The following is a 19,503-nucleotide window of genomic DNA, read 5'->3' on the forward strand; positions in this document are numbered from 1 at the left end:
CTGGTTTGTTAGCACTAGTTTGTAAATAACTTTAAGACTCTCTTGTACCTTTAATTGATTATAATGAAGTTATTTCTTTTGTCTGAATGACTCATGATTTTTATTCCATATTAAGGGGTTTTCCAAGTTAAAATTAACAATGTTCTTTTGTGCGTTTATTTGTTCAATTTACCGTCTTATATTTGTCGTTAATCCTCAAAATTCCTACAAGTGTGAGAAATTTTATCAAAAAAGATATATTTAGATTTATTTTAACACTTACACCGTATAAATATACATAAATTATACTAATGTTATTATTTTATTTTTACTTAGGTGCAACCAATATTTTACTTCATTATAATGTATAGTGTAGAAACTGTGTAATAACACAACTTATATCCACTATGTTTTGATCTATTATTATATCTTAATTTTCCATCATAAAATTCATCCATGACCAAATAAATTCACCAAACCATGAAATAACGTAAAAGATTAAAAACCCATAATGCTCCTCTCAAAAACCCTATTCAAGCAAGTAAGAATGAAAAGAAAAGAAAGAATCATATTGTTTCCATGAAAAGGATTAACTTAGTGACCAAGACATTGTATGCTCCACCCAAAGAGGTGGCGTAAATAAGTCAGAGATGGTGGCTGAATTATTTTATAACACTAAATTGTCATGCACAAAGTCAATATTTTTATAAAATAATAATAGTTAATTTTAGATAAATATAACTTTTATTCATTGATTTTGCAAGGAAGCAACTTATTCTATAACACAAAATAATGATTTATTATCAGTTGCTTCCTATCATATTACTAACAAGTTTTCCAACAGAAATAAAAGAAGATCCACCATTAACAACAGCATTCCTTGCCATCTCTTTCATCTCTTGAACCTTCTTGTGCACAATGTTATCTCTATCCATCAAATTCTTCAACCCTTTCTCAATCTCTTCAGCCATAACAACATCTTTACTACCTATTCTATAATCCACTCTCAACTCCACAGCTAACTCCAATTCCTTCACCATCCTAAAAGCATTAAGCTGCTGTTCTGCATAAATAGGCCATGTCAATATTGGCACACCAAACCACAAACTTTCCAAAATAGAATTCCAACCACAATGTGAAACAAATCCACCAACAGCTTTATGTGCCAATATCTCAACTTGAGGTGCCCATTCACATATCATTCCCTTACCTTCCAATTCCATCCATTCTAAAAACCCTTCCGGTGGAGACTTTACAGCCCACAAGAACCTAACTCCACTTTTCTTAAGTCCGAATGCTATTTCCCTTATTTGAGATGGAACAAAGCTAATTCCCATGCTTCCAAAACATAGAAAAACAACAGATTTATTAGGCTGTTCATCTAGCCATTTCAATATAACGTCACGTTGAGCTTGGTCTAAATTAGGGTTAGGTTGAACTTTGAGATCAAGCAAAGGACCAGTAGTATAGATAGGAGGAGTTTTTTCAGTAGATAATGCATCAATAGCATAGTTTTCTAATTCTAAAAATGTATTAACAATAATTCCTCTGGTGTCATTGAATCTCTTTGCAAGATTATAATAGGCCTCATAACCACCTTTACTATAAGCAGAATTAGGTAACACACTTGAAGGTACTAGATTAGTGAAACCAGGAATTAACAACTCGGTATCGGAATCATTGAACACATCGTCGATTCGACGGTTTTGAATGGAAAGCATGAACCCCAAGAAACCAGCATTTGATGTTAGGAACAAATAAGAAGGGATTCCAAATTCATTTCCAACGTCAATCATTGAAAGACAGAAGACATCTAGGACTAAACCAACAACATGGTTTGAATGAGATAATAGAATGGTTTGAATGGTGGATTTGACATGAGGTGTGAGGTTATGCATGAGGGTTTTGATGTAGCATGGTGGTGATATTAATAGCTCACTTGGTGGTGATTCAACTTGAGGGAGATGAATGAGATGAATTTGAGGTTGTGAGTTAAGAACTGATTTGATGTATGAATCTGAAATGGGAATGTTTGGGAGATTGATGCATAGAATTGTGATGGAAAGATTGTTATTGGTTTTGATTAAGAGTTTTGCAAATTGAAGTGATGAAGCTAAGTGTCCAATCCCTGGTGAGGGAATGAAGATTAGTTCTGATTTTTTCTTCATCTCACTCGCAACTATTTTCTTCCTTGCATTTTTTCTTTTCTTCCTCTCTTTTATAGAGTAGAGAGTGGTGGAGATAAAATATAACAATTTTAAATAATTAAATGAAAGAATAGCTTAAGAATATTTTAATTAATTCATTAATTTAAAAAGTTATAATTTAAAAATTAAATTAATTGTTTATTCTTTGTATTATTTGCATACTATTTTTATTTTTGGTAAAAATTTATTTTGACAATATATTTGGTATAAAATTATTTGCATGCTATACAATATATTTGGTATAAAATTATTTTCAATCTATTTTTTATTATACAATTTAATTTTATTGTGATAATAACGATATATTACCTGGAAAATAATAAGTAGAAGTAGTGCAATTAATTCATTATATTTAATTAAAAATTTAATTATTTACGTAATTAATTCTAAAGTCAAACTTCAGTAAAACTCATTGAATACATTACTATATATTTATTGATAGTTACAATTAAATTATACTACTACTTGAATCACCCACATATTCAAATAGTTGATGTCACGTTGGTAAGAGTGTATTGGGCGGCAATGAATTATAAAATGGAAAATTGCTATCAAGGTATCTCTGATCAGCAAGACATTAACAATTTTTAGGCTGAATTGTAAATGGTGATATATAGTTAAAAAAGGATTACATCTTTTCTAATTTATAAATTGAAATTTATTTTCATTTTCTTTTATAGAATCGAGAATAAAATTTTATTAAGTCAGCCACTTAAAGTCGTGATTATAACCTTGTATATAGTAGAATAAGTCATGCCTTAGAATTAAGTATTATAGTCGACCATCCCCTAGGATCAAGGATCAGGGATCTGGCTGCAAAAATTTTATATTCTTAAAATATTGCTTAACTTTGAATTCTTACTATGACTTTAGTGGTCCACTCTAAAGATTTTAGGACTTAATATTAAATAATTTGTCCACTTTATGATTTTAGGACTCAATATTAAATAATTTAGAGGCCGAGTAATCTCAAAATATAAATTAGGGATATCAATTTCTATCTATTAATGGGAATCTATGTGAGAATTATTTATGCAGAGTTCTGAATTGAAGATTTTTTTCTGTGCAGACGAGGATGGAGAAAAAAGTTTCCTTGATGATACTTTGGAGCGGGTATCAGGAAAGTACCCTTCGACCCGCAGATTCCCCAACCCCGACCATATTATTTAAAATTTATATAATATATAATTATATAATTTGCATAGTATATTAGAAAGTGAAGAGTTATCGGTGAGTTATTTTTTTGTTGCATTGTATAATGTATTGTTTCACTGTCCAAATATCAAACCGTAAAAAAGTGCATTCATTACATACAATGTATACAACATCTTCTCTTTTTCTTTTTTCAATTCTTTGTCTCCTTCATTCCTTGTTTCTTTCTCATCATCGTCATCATCATCATCATCATCATAACAACCATTCTTCTTTGTTCATTGTGCTTATTCTAATTACTTTTCAATTTCACTATACTTCAATTAATAACCTGCTTTTCATTCAATTAGTAAATTAGTGATTATGTTTTCGTAACTACAATTGTTTTTGCATTTTTTTTTGTTATTGATACAAAATGTGTTTATATTTATATATAAAAAAATGTAAAATATATCTTTTTAAAGAAAAAAGAAAAAACAACGAAATACTAGTATCATAGTTTTGATCGAAAAATATAGAATTTTTTTTAAGACTTGATCTCCGTGAATCTTTGATTCTCCGTGGAGATCTGTAGGGATGAGGATGGAGAATAATATTCCCCTATGACATGGAATGGGGACGAGAATGGGGAAAACATTGAGGAGCAGGACGGGGTGTGGGTAAGCATCCTCCATACATTCCCGACCTCGTTGACATCCGTAATATGAATACATTAATTAGTAAGATTATATAAAGTGTGAAAGGAAAGTTTAAGACCGACTTTTTGGCAAACAATTATCCAAACAAGTTTAATTAAATATTTTTTCAACATGAATAAAATTAAACTCAACACTAATAGTCTTTATGTTTGATATTTTGGAATACTCCATGTTATTATTAGTAGTTAGGGATGAGAATAGGTCACATGAGTCTACAAATGCCTATAGCTTAACCTATTTAAAAATGACATGGTCTATTTAATAAAAATGATAACTTAGGTTTTTTTTTAAAAAACTTTTTGAATTAAAAAGATTGGACTTAGGCTATTGAAAAAAGTCTACGAAGCTTTATAGGCTAACTTATATATGGATATCTAATAGACAATAAGTTAAATGGTATATAAAATTTCTTGTCATCTATGTAAAATAATAGATAAAATGAAATATTTGAAATCTTTATTTTGAAACAAACTTTAATTTAGAGTGGGTCAAACCAAAACAAAAAATCTATAATTGATCATAGGTCAAACTCAAATCTTAAATATTTATCGAAGTAAGCTAGACTCAGACCTTTTGAGGTCTGACTTAACCTGACATATTTTCACCCCTACTTGTAGTGACTCTCTTTGGTGCACTTGCAACAATAAATTTTTAGCATTGTTGGCGAAGACTGTTAAATTTTGTTGAATTTAATTACTTATTAGTTGAAATTTTAGTTGCCCTACAATAACAATATTTTGTTCTTATTTTTACTTTTATTATTATTATTATTATTATTATTATTATTATTATTATTATTATTATTATTATAAAATTATCTAACCTTGTATGGAGGTCAATCATAGACTAAATTTTTCTTTGTTGCACAAATCAAAAAAATCGCTCATGTGATAAGAATGGAGAATCGATTGAAGAAATAAATAGAAGAGGGAGCAAGAAAAAAAGAGTGAGACATCCAAAAAGAATTTAAATCAGGCAATGGGATGGAAGATCCATTACTTGATTAAGGAATAGTTCTTGGATCTGAAAGACTACTTTGACACTATTGCAAGCGTACACTCAAAGGTAACAAAATAAGGTAAACAATTACACTTATTTCCATTTACTCTTGAACATGATGCAGAAGAATGGTATACTGATCAATTGACCCAAGATAGCATCAAAATGTGGGTTGAGATGGGGAATACATTCCTAAAAGAATACTTTCTCACATATCTTTTTGTTCGAAAGATATATGACATATCCACATTCAGATAGAATGAGGAATAATCACTTGGTGAGCTTATAAGAGATTTAAAAGACTCTTAAGTGCACTTTTAACTCACGGTTTATATCTCACAGATCAAATGCAAATTTTATGCAATTGTCTAAGGCTTAAGATAAAGCACATGCTGGATATAACAATTGGCGATTTCTTAAACTTTTCGTTTCCCAAATTGTAAGAATAGTATAAGCTATCGTTTACCATGAAATTAGCCTCATCACCCTGTAGCTTTACAAAAGAAACCAGACTAGGAGGTAGAATTTAGAAAATTTGCTGCCCAAATTGCTTTAGATTCTCACACAAGTTGTTGCCTAAACTACCCAAGTTTAAGAAGAGACTAGAATTGGAGAACCTAGAAATTCATGTAGGTCAAATAACCAAACATTTCAGACAACAACCTCAAGGAAGTCTTTCGAGCAACACCGTTACAAAATAGGTATAAAATAACAAAATAAATGTTGTCACGACGAGAATGTGGAAATAGTCAAAGAACAACCTAGCGAAGAAGCAAATGTAATTGAATCGTACCCTAGCCTCATAAAATAGGATATCAAAATTTGTCAGCTTATTGAAAATTATAATAATTTTGGAGACAACCCAATCATATAGAAATGAGAAAAGGTGCCAATCTTGAGTGAAGACTATTTTATCCTTAGATATTGAAGAAACCAAAAGATGAAAAGATTTTCACTAAATTTTTGGAAATGTTCAAAAAGCTACATATCAACATTCTATTTTCTAAAACAATATAACAAATGTCCATTTATGTGAAATCTATGAAGGAAAACACGTCTAAAAAGAGAACCACATGTTATGAAAGAGTTATATAATCTGAGTAATGCAACACCATCTTACAAAAGAAGATGCCTACAAAAAGCAAGGATCATGGAAGTGTCACCCTCCTATGTACCATTGAACATTTAAGAAGGTACTTATTGATCTAGGTTCTAGTGTAAATCTGATGCCTCTATAAATTCATAAAAATAAAGTATTGGAATAATGAGAGATATCATGATGACACTCCATTTTTCTAACAACTCTGTCAAACATTCTTCTAGGATTATAAAAGATGTGCTAGTGAATATTGAGAAATTCATATATTTGGTAGATTTTGTCATGTTGGAAAATCCAAAAGATGGTGACTGTTAGTGCTTGAGGCACTTTTAGTTAGGAGAGAAAGAGAGAATAAGGAAATAAGGATTGTATTATTGAATTGAATAAAACTGAATTACAAAGTGTCTATTTATATAAACCTAAGTGACTTGACTACTAAGTAAAATAATAAACTAAGTAAAAAACCCTACACCCTAATTAGATTTTGGCTTGGGCCACACAACTCAACTTCGATTATATCTAATATCTCAACATACCCCCCCTATAATCCAAGTTGTCAAAACACACTAATCATTATCGATCTGAACTCTTATTAGTTTCTTTCTCAACGTTAGGAACTTGTCGATCTTCAATCCTTTGGTAAAAGTATCTGCCAATTGTGTTTCACTTGAGCAATGTCTTATTTCAAGTTCACCTTGATTCACCTTCTCCCTTAAGAAGTGAAATCTAGCTTCTATGTGCTTACTTCTTCCATGCAAAACTGGATTCTTCGCAAGATTTTTGGATGACTTGTTGTCGATCTACAATACCAAAGGTTTCTTCGCTTCGACCTTAATCTCTTCCATCATATATCTGATCCAAATTGCTTGACACACAACATATGATCCTTCTATATATTCAGCCTCACACGATGATAATGCCACCACATGTTGCTTTCTCGAGCACCATGGGATTGGGGCACCAAATACTTGAAAGAAATATCCAATAGGTTTTATTCGATCTTCCTTATGTCTACACTAATCAGCATCTGAATAATAAGTAACCATAGCTTCTTTGCTTTTAGAGTCTCTTCGAAATAAAATTCCATGGTTTGTCGATCGTTTTAAGCATCTCAGGATTCTTCTTGCAGTCATCATGTGTGACACCCTTGGGTCACTCATATATCTGATCATTTCTCCAACTTCAAATTTGGTTCAATAGGCGAAGATGCAGAAGTCGAATCATCCATCCTAAATCTCTTGAGTCCTTGACATACTTTCTTTGATGTTGCACTATACCTTGCTTCGACATTTGAAATTCCATTCCTAAGAAGTATGACAACTTTCCCAGATCCGACTTTTCAAATTCCTTCTTCATCAGCTCTTTGAACTTTGAAAAGTTCTTCAAGCTATTTCCAGTTACTAGCAAGTCATCGACATATAAGCAGATGATTGTTATATCTTATTCCACAACCTGGACATAGACACCATACTCAGATTTGCATTTGACGAATCCCAATTCGATCAAGTATGAGTCAGTCTTCTTATTCCATGCCCTAGGTTCCTACTTGAGACCATAGAGCTCTTTGTGCAACTTATATACTTTCCTTGCTTCCTCCTGAATCACAAACCCAGAAGGTTGTGTGACATATACCTCTTCATCTAAAGGTCAATTCAAAAATGTTGATTTCACATCTGAGTGAAATGTCAACCAACCTTGCTTACATGCTAAGTCTACCATTAGTCGAACAGTTTCTAATCTTGCGATAGATGCAAGGACTTCAGATTAGTCGAGTCCTGCTTGCTGAAGAAATCCTCAAGCTACCAATCTCACCTTATGTCTTGCTATTGACCTATCAACATTGTGCTTCAACTTGAACACCCACTTCACTTCGATGGTTTTTGTATGGGCCGACAATTCGACCAACTCCCAAGTGTTGTTTCTTTCGATTGCTTGTAACTCTTCGACCATAGCAAACTTCCACTTCATATTCTTTAAAGCCTCGTTATAGTTGATCGGTTTAACACCTGCAAGTAAAGAAAAATGAACTAGTTTTCCATCTGTTGCGACTTCATCATCACCAACCACTTCATAGTCTTGAAGTCTTGCTGGACGAGCTCTAGTTCTTTGAGGTCTCTGATTTGTGCTACCCATAACCTCTTCGGCTTAGAATGTGTCGGGTATGTCAGTAACAACTTCGACTTCAACTGGAATATCGACAATATCTTCGACTTCGACATTTGCTTCGTCAAAATCATAGCTCATCAATGGCTTGTCAATTGCATTACTAGAATTCCAATCCCATACAGAAGTTTTGTCAATCACAATATCTCGACTAATCATAATCTTTTGATCAATTGGATTGAACATCCTGTACGATCCAGTCTTATGATATCCTAACCAAAATCATAGGTTCACTTTTGTCATCAAATTCCTTCTTCTTGAATGAGAAACATGCTTGTAACACATAGAGCCAAACACCTTCAGATGACTCACTGATAGTCTTTTGCCACTCCACACTTCTTCAGGAACCTTGTTCTTCAGCTTCTTCGTAGGGTACATGTTCAGTATATAAATAGCAGTCGAAACAACTTCACCCCATAAGGATTTTGGGAAATTCTCCTACTTTAGCATGCATCTCGCCATGTCCAATATGATTATGTTTCTTCTTTTTTCTATTCCATTATGCTGAGGAGTACAAGGAGCATTACCTCATGATCAACACCATGTTCTGCACAAAATTCTTCAAATATCTTGGATGTGTTTTCGCCATCTCCATCTGTTCACAGCACCTTGATCTTCTTTTCACTCTGGTTTTTGACAAGCGTCTTGAATCTCTTAAAGATTTTGAATACTTCATCCTTTCTATTGATCACCTAGTTTCACAGCTTTCAACTAAACTTAGAGAAAAACAAAACAAAATACTTGTTTCCACCAATGGTATGCTCCTCAAAAGGACCACATACGTCTGAATGTACAACTTCAAGTATGCAGGAGGATCTCATTGGCATAGTCGAAACGAAAGACTTCCTGGACTGCTTTCCGACTAGAAACCCTTTGTAGAGTTTGTCGGGAATATCAAGACTTGGTATACCAGTTACCATATCTTGAGTGATCAGTTGATTGAGCGACCTAAAATTCAGATGGCCAAACCTCAGATGCCATAACCAACTATTTTTATGTTCGACAACTGTTTTCAAACATTGTACCTCAGTCAAACTGATCATGGTCTTAAATGTTCTATTCTTCGACAAAGGAGATTTCAATACCAAGTTATTCTGGATGTCAAAAAGTTCTATGGCTCCATTTTTCGTAACCACTGAGAACCCCTTTTCGACCAGTTGTCCAACACTTAGAAGATTGCACTTCCTTCCAGGGACATAGATTACATCTTTGATAAAGGATTTCACTTCATTACTCCTTTGAATAACTATGTTTCTAGTACCTTTAGCTTGCAACGAGCTATTACTATCAAGTTTGACCTTGCTCTTCTTCGACTCGTCGAAATCTACTAACCATACTTTTCGACTAGTCATGTGATTCGAGCAACCTGAGTCGAGGAACCAAATCTTGGATTTGACATGGTCATCTGCAACTGTAACCATAACTATTATATCATCATAATCATTTGATCTTAACGTGCAAGGTTCACTCCTTTATCCTTACCTTTTGTCGATCCCTTGTCTTTCCTGTACCAACAATGCTGGCCAAGTGATCCCACTTTTCATAGTTATAACATTGCACACCTTTTTTCTCTTCTTTGTTTTTCTGATAGGGATTTCCTTCTCCTCTTTTTGAGGATTCAAAACCTCTATCATCGACCTTATTCTTGTGACGATTCGACCCAGACTTTTTGCCCTGAGTCTTTTCAATTTTGCCTTTGAACTTGTTGGAACCACCATTATTCTTCCATGAATGAGCTTGTAGTGTTTGTAGCTGAGAGACCTTATAAAACTTTAATCCGTATTGGCCTTTTAGGATGTAGTGTTGTGACCTTTCCGACGTAGGTCTGGTCTGGTTGATACATAATACTAAACTCAGATGAGGTTTTCTTGATAATGTTATTGTTCTACGAGTAAGACGTTAAGCTGGTGATATCCTAAAGATGGATTTACTTTTTTAGAACCTGGTTACTGTTTGAGACATCCAAAGCTATATAACATACCCTGCGGGTTGGTTGTCACCATGTCTACCTGACTCCATGCTTGTGATGTTGAACCTTTAAACCCCCCATGTTTATGATTGTGGCGTAATCATGCATTCATGCATTCATGAACATCTCTTTTTCACCTAGTTTTCAAGGGACTTAGGAACTTTATTTGCAGACATCACATGTAATTTGAGTATGGACTCTGGAAGGAGAAACACTCATCATTTCCGTTTCAAACGTTCTGAATTGAAAGAGTTAAGGAAGCTAGTATCTTTGGTGGATTGTTCTCTTGATTTCAAAGAACGGTATGGAAGACTTATGATTGTGTTGAATTTTGATGTAGAAGATGGAGTTTTGAATACCTTGGTTCAGTTCTATTCAGCGTATATGTGTTTCACTTTCCCTAATTATCAACTTGCACCTACTTTGGAGGAGTATTCCTATTACATAGGCTTGCCTGTATCAGATCAGATATCATTCAGTGGTTTAGGGGAGACTCCTAAGTCTCATGTCATTGGAGAGGTCGTGCATTTGAGAAAATGGGAGATTGATGCTAATCTTGTGACTAAAGGAGGTATTCTTGGTCTACCTGCTAAGTTCTTGATGGATAAGGCTGCTACTCTTTCTAGTGATAGGAGTATGGTTGCTTTCGAAGTTGTTCTCATTTTGCTTATCTATGACGTAGTCTTGTGATGATGTAAGCCCTAGAGGCCAATACTTTTGGTACTTGTATCGAATTATTTATTAATAATAAAAGGATTTTTCTTTATTATGTTTGTTTAATAAAGTCCCTAGAATAGCTAGTTCATTTAATGTATCAAGTGTGACTTAATCATGAGATCCCATTAAATATAAGGACACTATTCTTAAAGTATTCGTAGTCGAGCTTTGTTGTGAAGTGGGATAACATTAAAGAATTAAGACTATTATGTATATAGACTGATGATCACATTTCATGGATCATGGATAAGGAGTTATCAAGTCTTAAACATAGGTATGAATATTAGGAGTAATATTTATACTGGATTGACCCGCTATGAGAATACTACATAGAATGTTATGCAAAGTGTCATAAGTTATTCTCATGGTGATAGTGGTGTATACCACCCTTTGACCTGAAACCACTATGGACCTTAGATGCAGAGTCGAGTGCTTTATGCTGATCAAACGTTATTCGTAACTGGATGACCATAAAGACAGTTGATGGATACTCCACGAAGCATGCTGAGGGATTTGAGTGACCTAGATGGAATTTGCCCATCCCGCGTAACATGATGAATGTCTAAGGGCCCAATATTGAACTGGACAAGGATGGCACGGTCTATGACTTGTGTTCAATATAGACATAAGTACACACAAGTATTATCACAAAAAAAGGATTTTCTAGATCACATGAAATTTTTGTGTCTTGGGTATTGGTGATGTGTTGCTAGATACTACTCACTGTTTATTATGTTAAATACGTAATTTAATATAATTGCCAATGTTGCGAAAACCTATAGGGTCACACATAAAAGGACAAATTGATGAGAGGTAGAGTAAATAAGGAACATCGTAAGGTACGGTGCACTTAAGTGAATTGTAGAACATCGTAAGATACGTCGCACTTAAGTAGAATATGAAATGTGGTAAGGTACCACGCACTTAAGTGATTTTCATTATACCATAAGATATGGGCCACAGACACTTAAGTGGGCTATTTAGCTTGTAGTCCACACAAGTGGTTCTATAAATAGAACCCTTGTGCATAAGCATTTCTTTTGGATGAAATTTTGTTTCTATCTCTCTCTCTCTCTCTCTCTCTCTCTCTCTCCCTCTCTCTCTCACTCACTCACTCAAAGCCTTCATCCGTAGCAGCTAGCACTGAGACTAAAGGAATCCATTCGTGTCGACTGAGTAGAGGCGTTGTCACCATTTAACGCTCATGATCACTCCTTAGATCTGCATGAAAGGTTTCAATCGCCATAATAGGTAACAATTTCTATCACTGGTCATGCCCATTCGTAAGGATCACTAAAGGAATTTTTTAATTTTCGCTGCATTTTGGGTCACAACTTTCCTTCAGTGGTATTAGAGCCACTTCTGAAACCATGCATCTGATAGCTGTTTATTTTCTGTATTTTCTGTATTAATACGATTAAAAGACACAATGAATTAAATGATAAATGAGTAATTAAATTTGGCATCATGTGTGTATGATTTGGATGATTGATGTTGATTATGCTTTGGAATCCGACGTTAGTATGGTGAAGCAGCGATACATCAATCGTACATAGGTTACACAAATGAGATCGATCAATTTATATATATGATATAAGTAATTCTGATGCAAAATATGGTATATATGATATATTGTTTCTATTTCGTTCATTCAAACACTTAATGATTGTTATTCCTTTGAGCATCAATGGTCATTTGCTTTGGAATCCGACATTAGTATTGTGAAGCAATAACGTGTTGATCAATCATACTGAATTATCAATCGAGGTGTGTTTGACGGTATGAAATTGATGCATTAGAGGTCATGACGGTACAATGGTTGTGCTGTCAAAGAGTTATGCGATTAGGGTTGGGATTGCACAAGAGTTATGCTTTAAAGTATCAAGTGTTGATGCGAAAAATGACGTTGGTTTAAAATGAATTGTTCATTAAAATTTTGCACTGGGGTGCTGCCACTAACAACCCCGCAGGGGGCGCTGACCCCCGTCCGCTGACCGGGCAGCGGAACCCCCGGCTAACTCTACGTAGTATGATCAATCGCCAAAATTTAATTTGGTTTATTTAATTAACATAATTTAAATTAATAATAATAATGCGTTTATTATTATTTTCTTGTGGTGATCAATTATGGCCTTAGTTTTCCTTTATTTATTTTTTTGGAATTCTAAAATACGGCCTGCGTGTCGTGCCTCACTTTTAATCTCTTAATGTAACTTCTTTTCTCATCTCACTCCCTCGTATGTAAAACGACTTTCTTTTATGTAATGTAATGTTATGAAGAAAGAGAAGAATACAATATCAAATGAGGATAACCTTGAAGATCTTGCTTGGAGAAGCTTAAATAATTATTAGGTTAGCTTAGGTTCTCTCATTGGCTTGGGAGAACAATTGCGCTAGGAGCCATAACTGTTTCATTTTGTATGTATGTTGATGCATGTGAATGTATGTTGATGCATATGAGAGACGATTTATATGATAAATAATCCGGTGAGATCAGAATAATTGCAAATTCCCTCAAATTAAATATTAAGTTTATGCTTTCCAAGTTTTAGCACTCATCAAGACTAGTATCGAATAATGCAGGTTTCGCCTACGCGAGGTGCATGTTCTATATTAGTAAGGTGCAATGGGATAATTGTAATATCCAATTGCTAAAACAATGGGTCAAACTTAACTAAACAAATTATAATAAGATTATATACGTTTAGAAGCAAGAGTTGGAAATGATCCATATGATGGATGGGAATAAGGAGTTATTCACCCAACTAAAATATTTGAGAGTTGTATTAGATACAATTGGAAGGAGTTCCTACCTAAATAACCTAGTTTTGTGTAATCCGCCTATGCAGAATTAAAACAAAGTGAAATGTGGATCTCGACCCACTAGAAAATCTTCCAACGGGATTTTCCGAATCAAATGGTGAGGGTCATTTATTTTGAGTAAAATAGTGGGAGCATATTTAATTAAAGGCCTAATTGAATATGTTATTTTAATGATACTTATATTTTCATATTTTTCATGTAGATTACCATGACAACAAACACCTCTAACAACATTTTACGATCAATCCTTGATAAGAAAAATTTGTCTGGGACAAATTTTCTGGATTGACACCGAAATTTGAGGATTGTCCTCAAGCATGATAAAAAGTTGTATGTCTTGGAGGAACCTCATAGTTCTGCACCTAAGGCATAAAGATATGCTTATAAGAAGCATGTCGATGATGCCAATGAAGCTGCTTTCCTCATGCTAGCTACCATGAACTCGGAGTTGTAAAAGCAACATAAGAACATGACAGCGTTCGATATGATCAGATACCTGAAGATGCTCTATCATGAGCATGCAAGACATGAAAGGTTTGAAGTTTCAAAATCCATTTTTCAAGGCAAGTTAGCTGAGGGAGCCCATGTAGGTACCCATGTGCTCAAGATGATTGGGTATGTGGAGAACCTTGAGAGGTTGGGTTTTCCCCTTGGAAAGGAACTTGTGACTGATTTGATCTTGCAATCGTTGCCAGAGAGCTTCAGTCAATTTATCCTTAATTTCAACATGAATAATATGGATAAAACTCTTCCTGAACTGCTAGGCATGTTAAGAACCGCTGAGCAAAATCTGAAGTCAAAAGGGAAGTCCATTATGATGATCAGAAATGGAAAGAAACATAACAAAGGGCCCACCAATTAGGGTGGTAAAGGGAAAGGCGAGGAAGTTCCCAAACCCAAACCCACTGCTCCTGCGTTAAGGCCTACCAGAGGCATAACAAAGGATGACACTTGCTTCCATTGCGGTAAGACCAGACACTGAAAGATAAACTGCCAAAAGTACCTGGAAGATAAGAAGAAAGGAGTAGAGACTCCAACTTCAGGTATTTTTGTTATTGAAATTTGAAATTCTGGTATCAGATATAAGATGTCGAAGGTAATGTTACGATACTGATATCTACTAATACACAATGGATAAAATAAACAGAATGGTAAAGCGAATAACACAAGCAATTGTTAACCTAGTTCGGTGCAACTCACCTACGTCCGGGGGCTACCAAGCCAGGAAGGAAATCCACTATAATAGAATTAGTTCAAAGACTATCCGTACACTTCACCAAGTTACAGTCTTTCTCACCTAATCTCCACCCGTGCAATTTCTACCTAAGCACTCTTAAATATGAGAACCCACTCACTTCCCTTACAATCACACACCCGTGATTTTAAACAACAATCCCTTGTGAAAAGAAAATACTTTTCAATTACAATATTCTTGATTTTACTTCACAGTTTCAATCAAGAAGACACACTCTTGATCTTGCTTCAAAGCTTTGATCAAGAAGACAAATCAGTCCAATTCAATCATCAATGGATGACTTGAATGACCTACAGACACAAACCCTAGCTCTCTCTCTAAATTTCGCTCAGTCTTGGTTGTGTGTACAATCAGGTTTTCTAAGTCTCTTTTTATAGAAGTATTGGACACCTTGAAAACCCTAGATATATTTTCCAATCAAATCTTTTCATATCAGCTGTAAAGATCTCCTTGGAAAATAAACAAATCTGGTTGATATCCTTGATAGAATGCGCCAGCTAGCCATATCTTTAATCAACCAATGATTGCCACCAATTGTGCAATCACAAAACATCAGACATTCATGCTGAATGTTCTGTGTACAGGATGTCATGACATCGGGTCTGACATCTGGAAAAATCCTGCATAATCCAGTTTCCTTTTATAGCAGGTACAGCCATATCAGTTACCATGACAATGAGTATGTCAACTGAAACAATCCTGCAACATAAGTCTTCCATATAAGCTCCAGCAGGTACAACCAATATCAGAAGCCTTGTCAATGTATGTGGCATTCTGAAACAATCCTGCTTGCATATGTTCTTCAACTCCAGCAAGTACAACCAATATCAGAAGCCTTGTCAATGTATGTGGCATTCTGAAACAATCCTGCTTGCATATGTTCTTCAACTCCAGTAGGTACATAGGATATCTCATGTTAAGACATCATACATGACATCTTGTGAACACTCTTTGTTTTACCAAAATTGCTGCCAACTCTTAGAATCAACAAACTCCCCCTTTGGCAAATTTTGGCTAAAACATATATCTGTCCTTTTTGTTCACAAGGTAAACTATCAGCAGTTAAACCACATAACAGTAGTTTAATCAGCAGTAGAAGCAAAACAATTACTAGCTATGGCTACTAGTAATACACACATGCACAAGGGTACTTCTCCTCCCCCTAAATCTGTGCAACAATCAACAGAATTACTAGTTATGGATGCAACTAGTAAGACACACAAATGCACAATGCTCAAGGGTACTTCTTCTCCCCCTAAAACTGTGCATAACCATAACAGCTACTGAACTCCAGTACCTGTACCAGCCAGAATGTCATACTGACATCTGCTTCAACATCAACACCTGTGCACCAGTCAATAATAGCTGTCCTTCTGATCAGCCACATCCAACTTCCATATCAAGCACTTCTCCCCCTTTTTAGTCAAAATTGACCAAAGGTGACCAATTAGACAAAATAAATGTCTATTAGTCTAGCAGAGAAAGTTAAAACTGATGTTATAACATTAAGCATGTTAAAACAGAATATTCAGGAAGTACACAACATCATTATACACAACAGAAAGCTGAGACAATGAACAAATTCAAGGAACTCATTAAGAGCCCTAAATATTACATAACAGGCATCATGAGAACTGCCACAAAATACAAAAAAAAAACAGAAAGAACATCAGCTTTCCAAACAGCAATAACTTCCACCATCCCTTCCAGCGCCCCCAAGTCTTCAATACAGGCAGGAACCATTAATCAGAAGAAGAAGTATCTTCTTCACCTTCATCTTCATCTTCAGAACCCTTAGAGCTTCTAGAGCTGCCACTGGATTGAGTTTTTCCATCTGAATCCTTTCCAGCTTTCTCTAACTCCTCCTCTTCCAGGCTACAAATAAGTGCTTCCAAAGCTTCTTTTCTTGCCCTGGCCACCTTTATACATTTCTCCAATTCCTTGCAGGTATCTTTCAATTGATCAATTAGGCTCCCTTGAGATGCAGGTTCCCTTCTGGAAGATGTCATGACAACATCATTGACATGACTACCCTCAAAAAGCTTATAGTGAATAGATAGAGGGGTCTTTCTCCTGGTTGTTGACTCAGGATGATCCCACAGATGATAGATGGGAATGCAATGGGCAACTTTACAGCAATGGTGGAGGCATGTTTGATGGTTTGATCAAACACAAACTTTCCAAAATTATAGTTTATCTTAGTTCCAATGGCATGAATGATCCTCCCAAGAGCAATGGAGATGGTAGATATGTGATTAGTAGGTACCCAATTTGCTGAACCAATCTTATGCAGAATGGCATGTTTCACAGTGAGCTTACTAGCTGATAGGTGTTTCCTACTAGGCCATTCCTTAACTTGGCCACCTGTAATAATTCTACAGACCTCATTGTCTGTGGTCTCTAGATCTACTCCTTCATCAGTTCCTCTCCCTAGGAACTTGTTGATGATAGTAGGTGAAAGATTCACACACTTACCCCTTACAAAAACTCTGCAGCCCTCCCTGCTACTTCTTTCAGATAGCTCCTCAGGGATGTTCACAATGAATTCTTTGACTAACCCCTCATAGCACTGAGGCAGAGCAGTCATAGTTTTCATAAGACCAGTTGTCTTAATTAACTCCATGACTTCCTTTACTTCACTTGCTTCTTTTCCCAATTCTCTTTCAACTGCTACCCTTCTTTGAGTCACAAACTTCCATTTGGCAGCACCACCTTCCACGTGAAACGAGATATTGTCAAGATGAACAACAACCACTTTGTTTGGAGACTTCTTTACAGGCTTCCTTTTAACAGGGGAAATGTCTGAGACATCATATTCGATATCCTCATCAGATTCAGAACTCTCACTCTCCTTCATCTTCCTGACCTCTACTTTACTCCAAGTCTTGGAGGGACCTATACCAGCAACCCTTTTCTCCTTCCTACCAGTCCTTATCTCAGCCATACTCTTCCTTTTTCTCAGTCTATTAGCTATACTTGTTTTCACCAGATTGACCAACATGTCATCTTCTTCCTCAGACCCTTCTTCCTCAATGTCTTGAGCAGTGTCAAGGGACATACTAGGTAAGTTTCTTCCAAGAGAACATAGTCCCTCAGCAACTACTTCCTTTTCTGTTTTAGATGAGTCACCATCTTTCTTAGCTCGGGTTTCCACCTCAAGTGAGGGGTTCCTTCTGGACAGAGGGGTAACAATGTCCTTAACTCCATGCTCTTCATTCAGCATCCTAGTAACTAGGTTTCTTATGATGCGATCAATAGAGTGCATGTTCTCTTTATTAGGCGATTCTTCAGGAGTGTTGCCTTGCTTAGCTTTAGCCATGGACGGGGAGCATGGAATGTCACCTGGTATCATACGCAGAGGGGTTGCGTCTATCAACTCCTCTTCTAACAATTCCATGGAGGAAGTTCTAGTATGAAAGGATTTTGAGCTAGATGCTAACGGATGTTGAGACATGTTGTTGAACTTTTGAGTAAACTTTCTTTGCCCTAGCAGAGGTTCTTTGAGAAGTTTAATGAGGATGGAAAGAATTGTGTTCAGGCAGAGAGTGCATATGAAATAGATGCTATTTCCAATACTAGGAGATGATTCATTATTAATGTGGCTTTTTCTTTTTATTGGACAGACAATATTTTTCTTGCCTTTTCCACTCCACATTAATTGCCATATTTTCTCAAGAAGCCAAGCCCCTAATTTTCCCTTTTCCTCATACAAGTCCTTTGCAGTCAGGTTGTCATAATACAATGTCATAGCATTGAGTGTGACATTTTAGATAATTCTCAGCAATTTCATCCACCCTGGTTGAGCATTGTTGTTTTCAACTGACATAGTTCCTTGTGTCTCAGTTCCAGCAAAGCTCTTACTAACTTCAGACTTCATACCACCAGTCATGTGTTCAGGTGTTTGTGCCATCATGACCTTTTCTTCCTTGAGGTTAGGTATTAGCACCCTTATCTGACACTTTTCCTTTCCCTTGATGATTCTTCTTACAACTGTACTCATCTTAGAGGGGTTATTCATTTGAGAGCTCCACATGTAGCAGTTGTTGTTGGTCCTGATTCCTTTAATAATTACTTCACTGTCTTTGTTCACAATCAGACATTCAATTTTAGTGAAGATGATATTCAGACCTTGATCCCCTAGCTGACTGATGCTTATTAGATTTGAAGTCAAGCCCTTGACCAGAAGAATATTGTCAAGTTTAGGAGCTCCAAGACACTCAAGCTTGCCTATCCCCTTTATTTCACCTTTAGCTCCATCACCAAAGGTTACATAGCTTAAGTCATGAGGGTGAAGGTCAGTTATCAAGTCTGAGTTCCCAGTCATGTGTCTAGAGCATCCACTATCAAAATACCACTCTTCTTTGTGAGCTATTAGACTAGTAACATTAGTCTTAGGAACCCATTCCTTCTTGTTGGTAGGTCTGTGATGTTTGGGTCTGGGT

General features: G+C 35.5%; 1 protein-coding gene across 1 annotated transcript; it reads right to left on the minus strand.

Moving 5' to 3' along the window:
* Positions 1-782: 782 nt before the first annotated feature.
* LOC127118575 (UDP-glycosyltransferase 71K2) lies at positions 783-2,156 on the minus strand. Its single transcript, XM_051048787.1, has one exon. The coding sequence runs from the start codon at positions 2,145-2,147 to the stop codon at positions 783-785; it is 1,365 nt and encodes a 454-aa protein (XP_050904744.1). The 5' UTR covers positions 2,148-2,156.
* Positions 2,157-19,503: the final 17,347 nt, after the last annotated feature.

This window comes from Lathyrus oleraceus, chromosome 2 (assembly GCF_024323335.1).
Source record: "Lathyrus oleraceus cultivar Zhongwan6 chromosome 2, CAAS_Psat_ZW6_1.0, whole genome shotgun sequence".
Taxonomy (NCBI): Eukaryota; Viridiplantae; Streptophyta; class Magnoliopsida; order Fabales; family Fabaceae; genus Lathyrus; species Lathyrus oleraceus.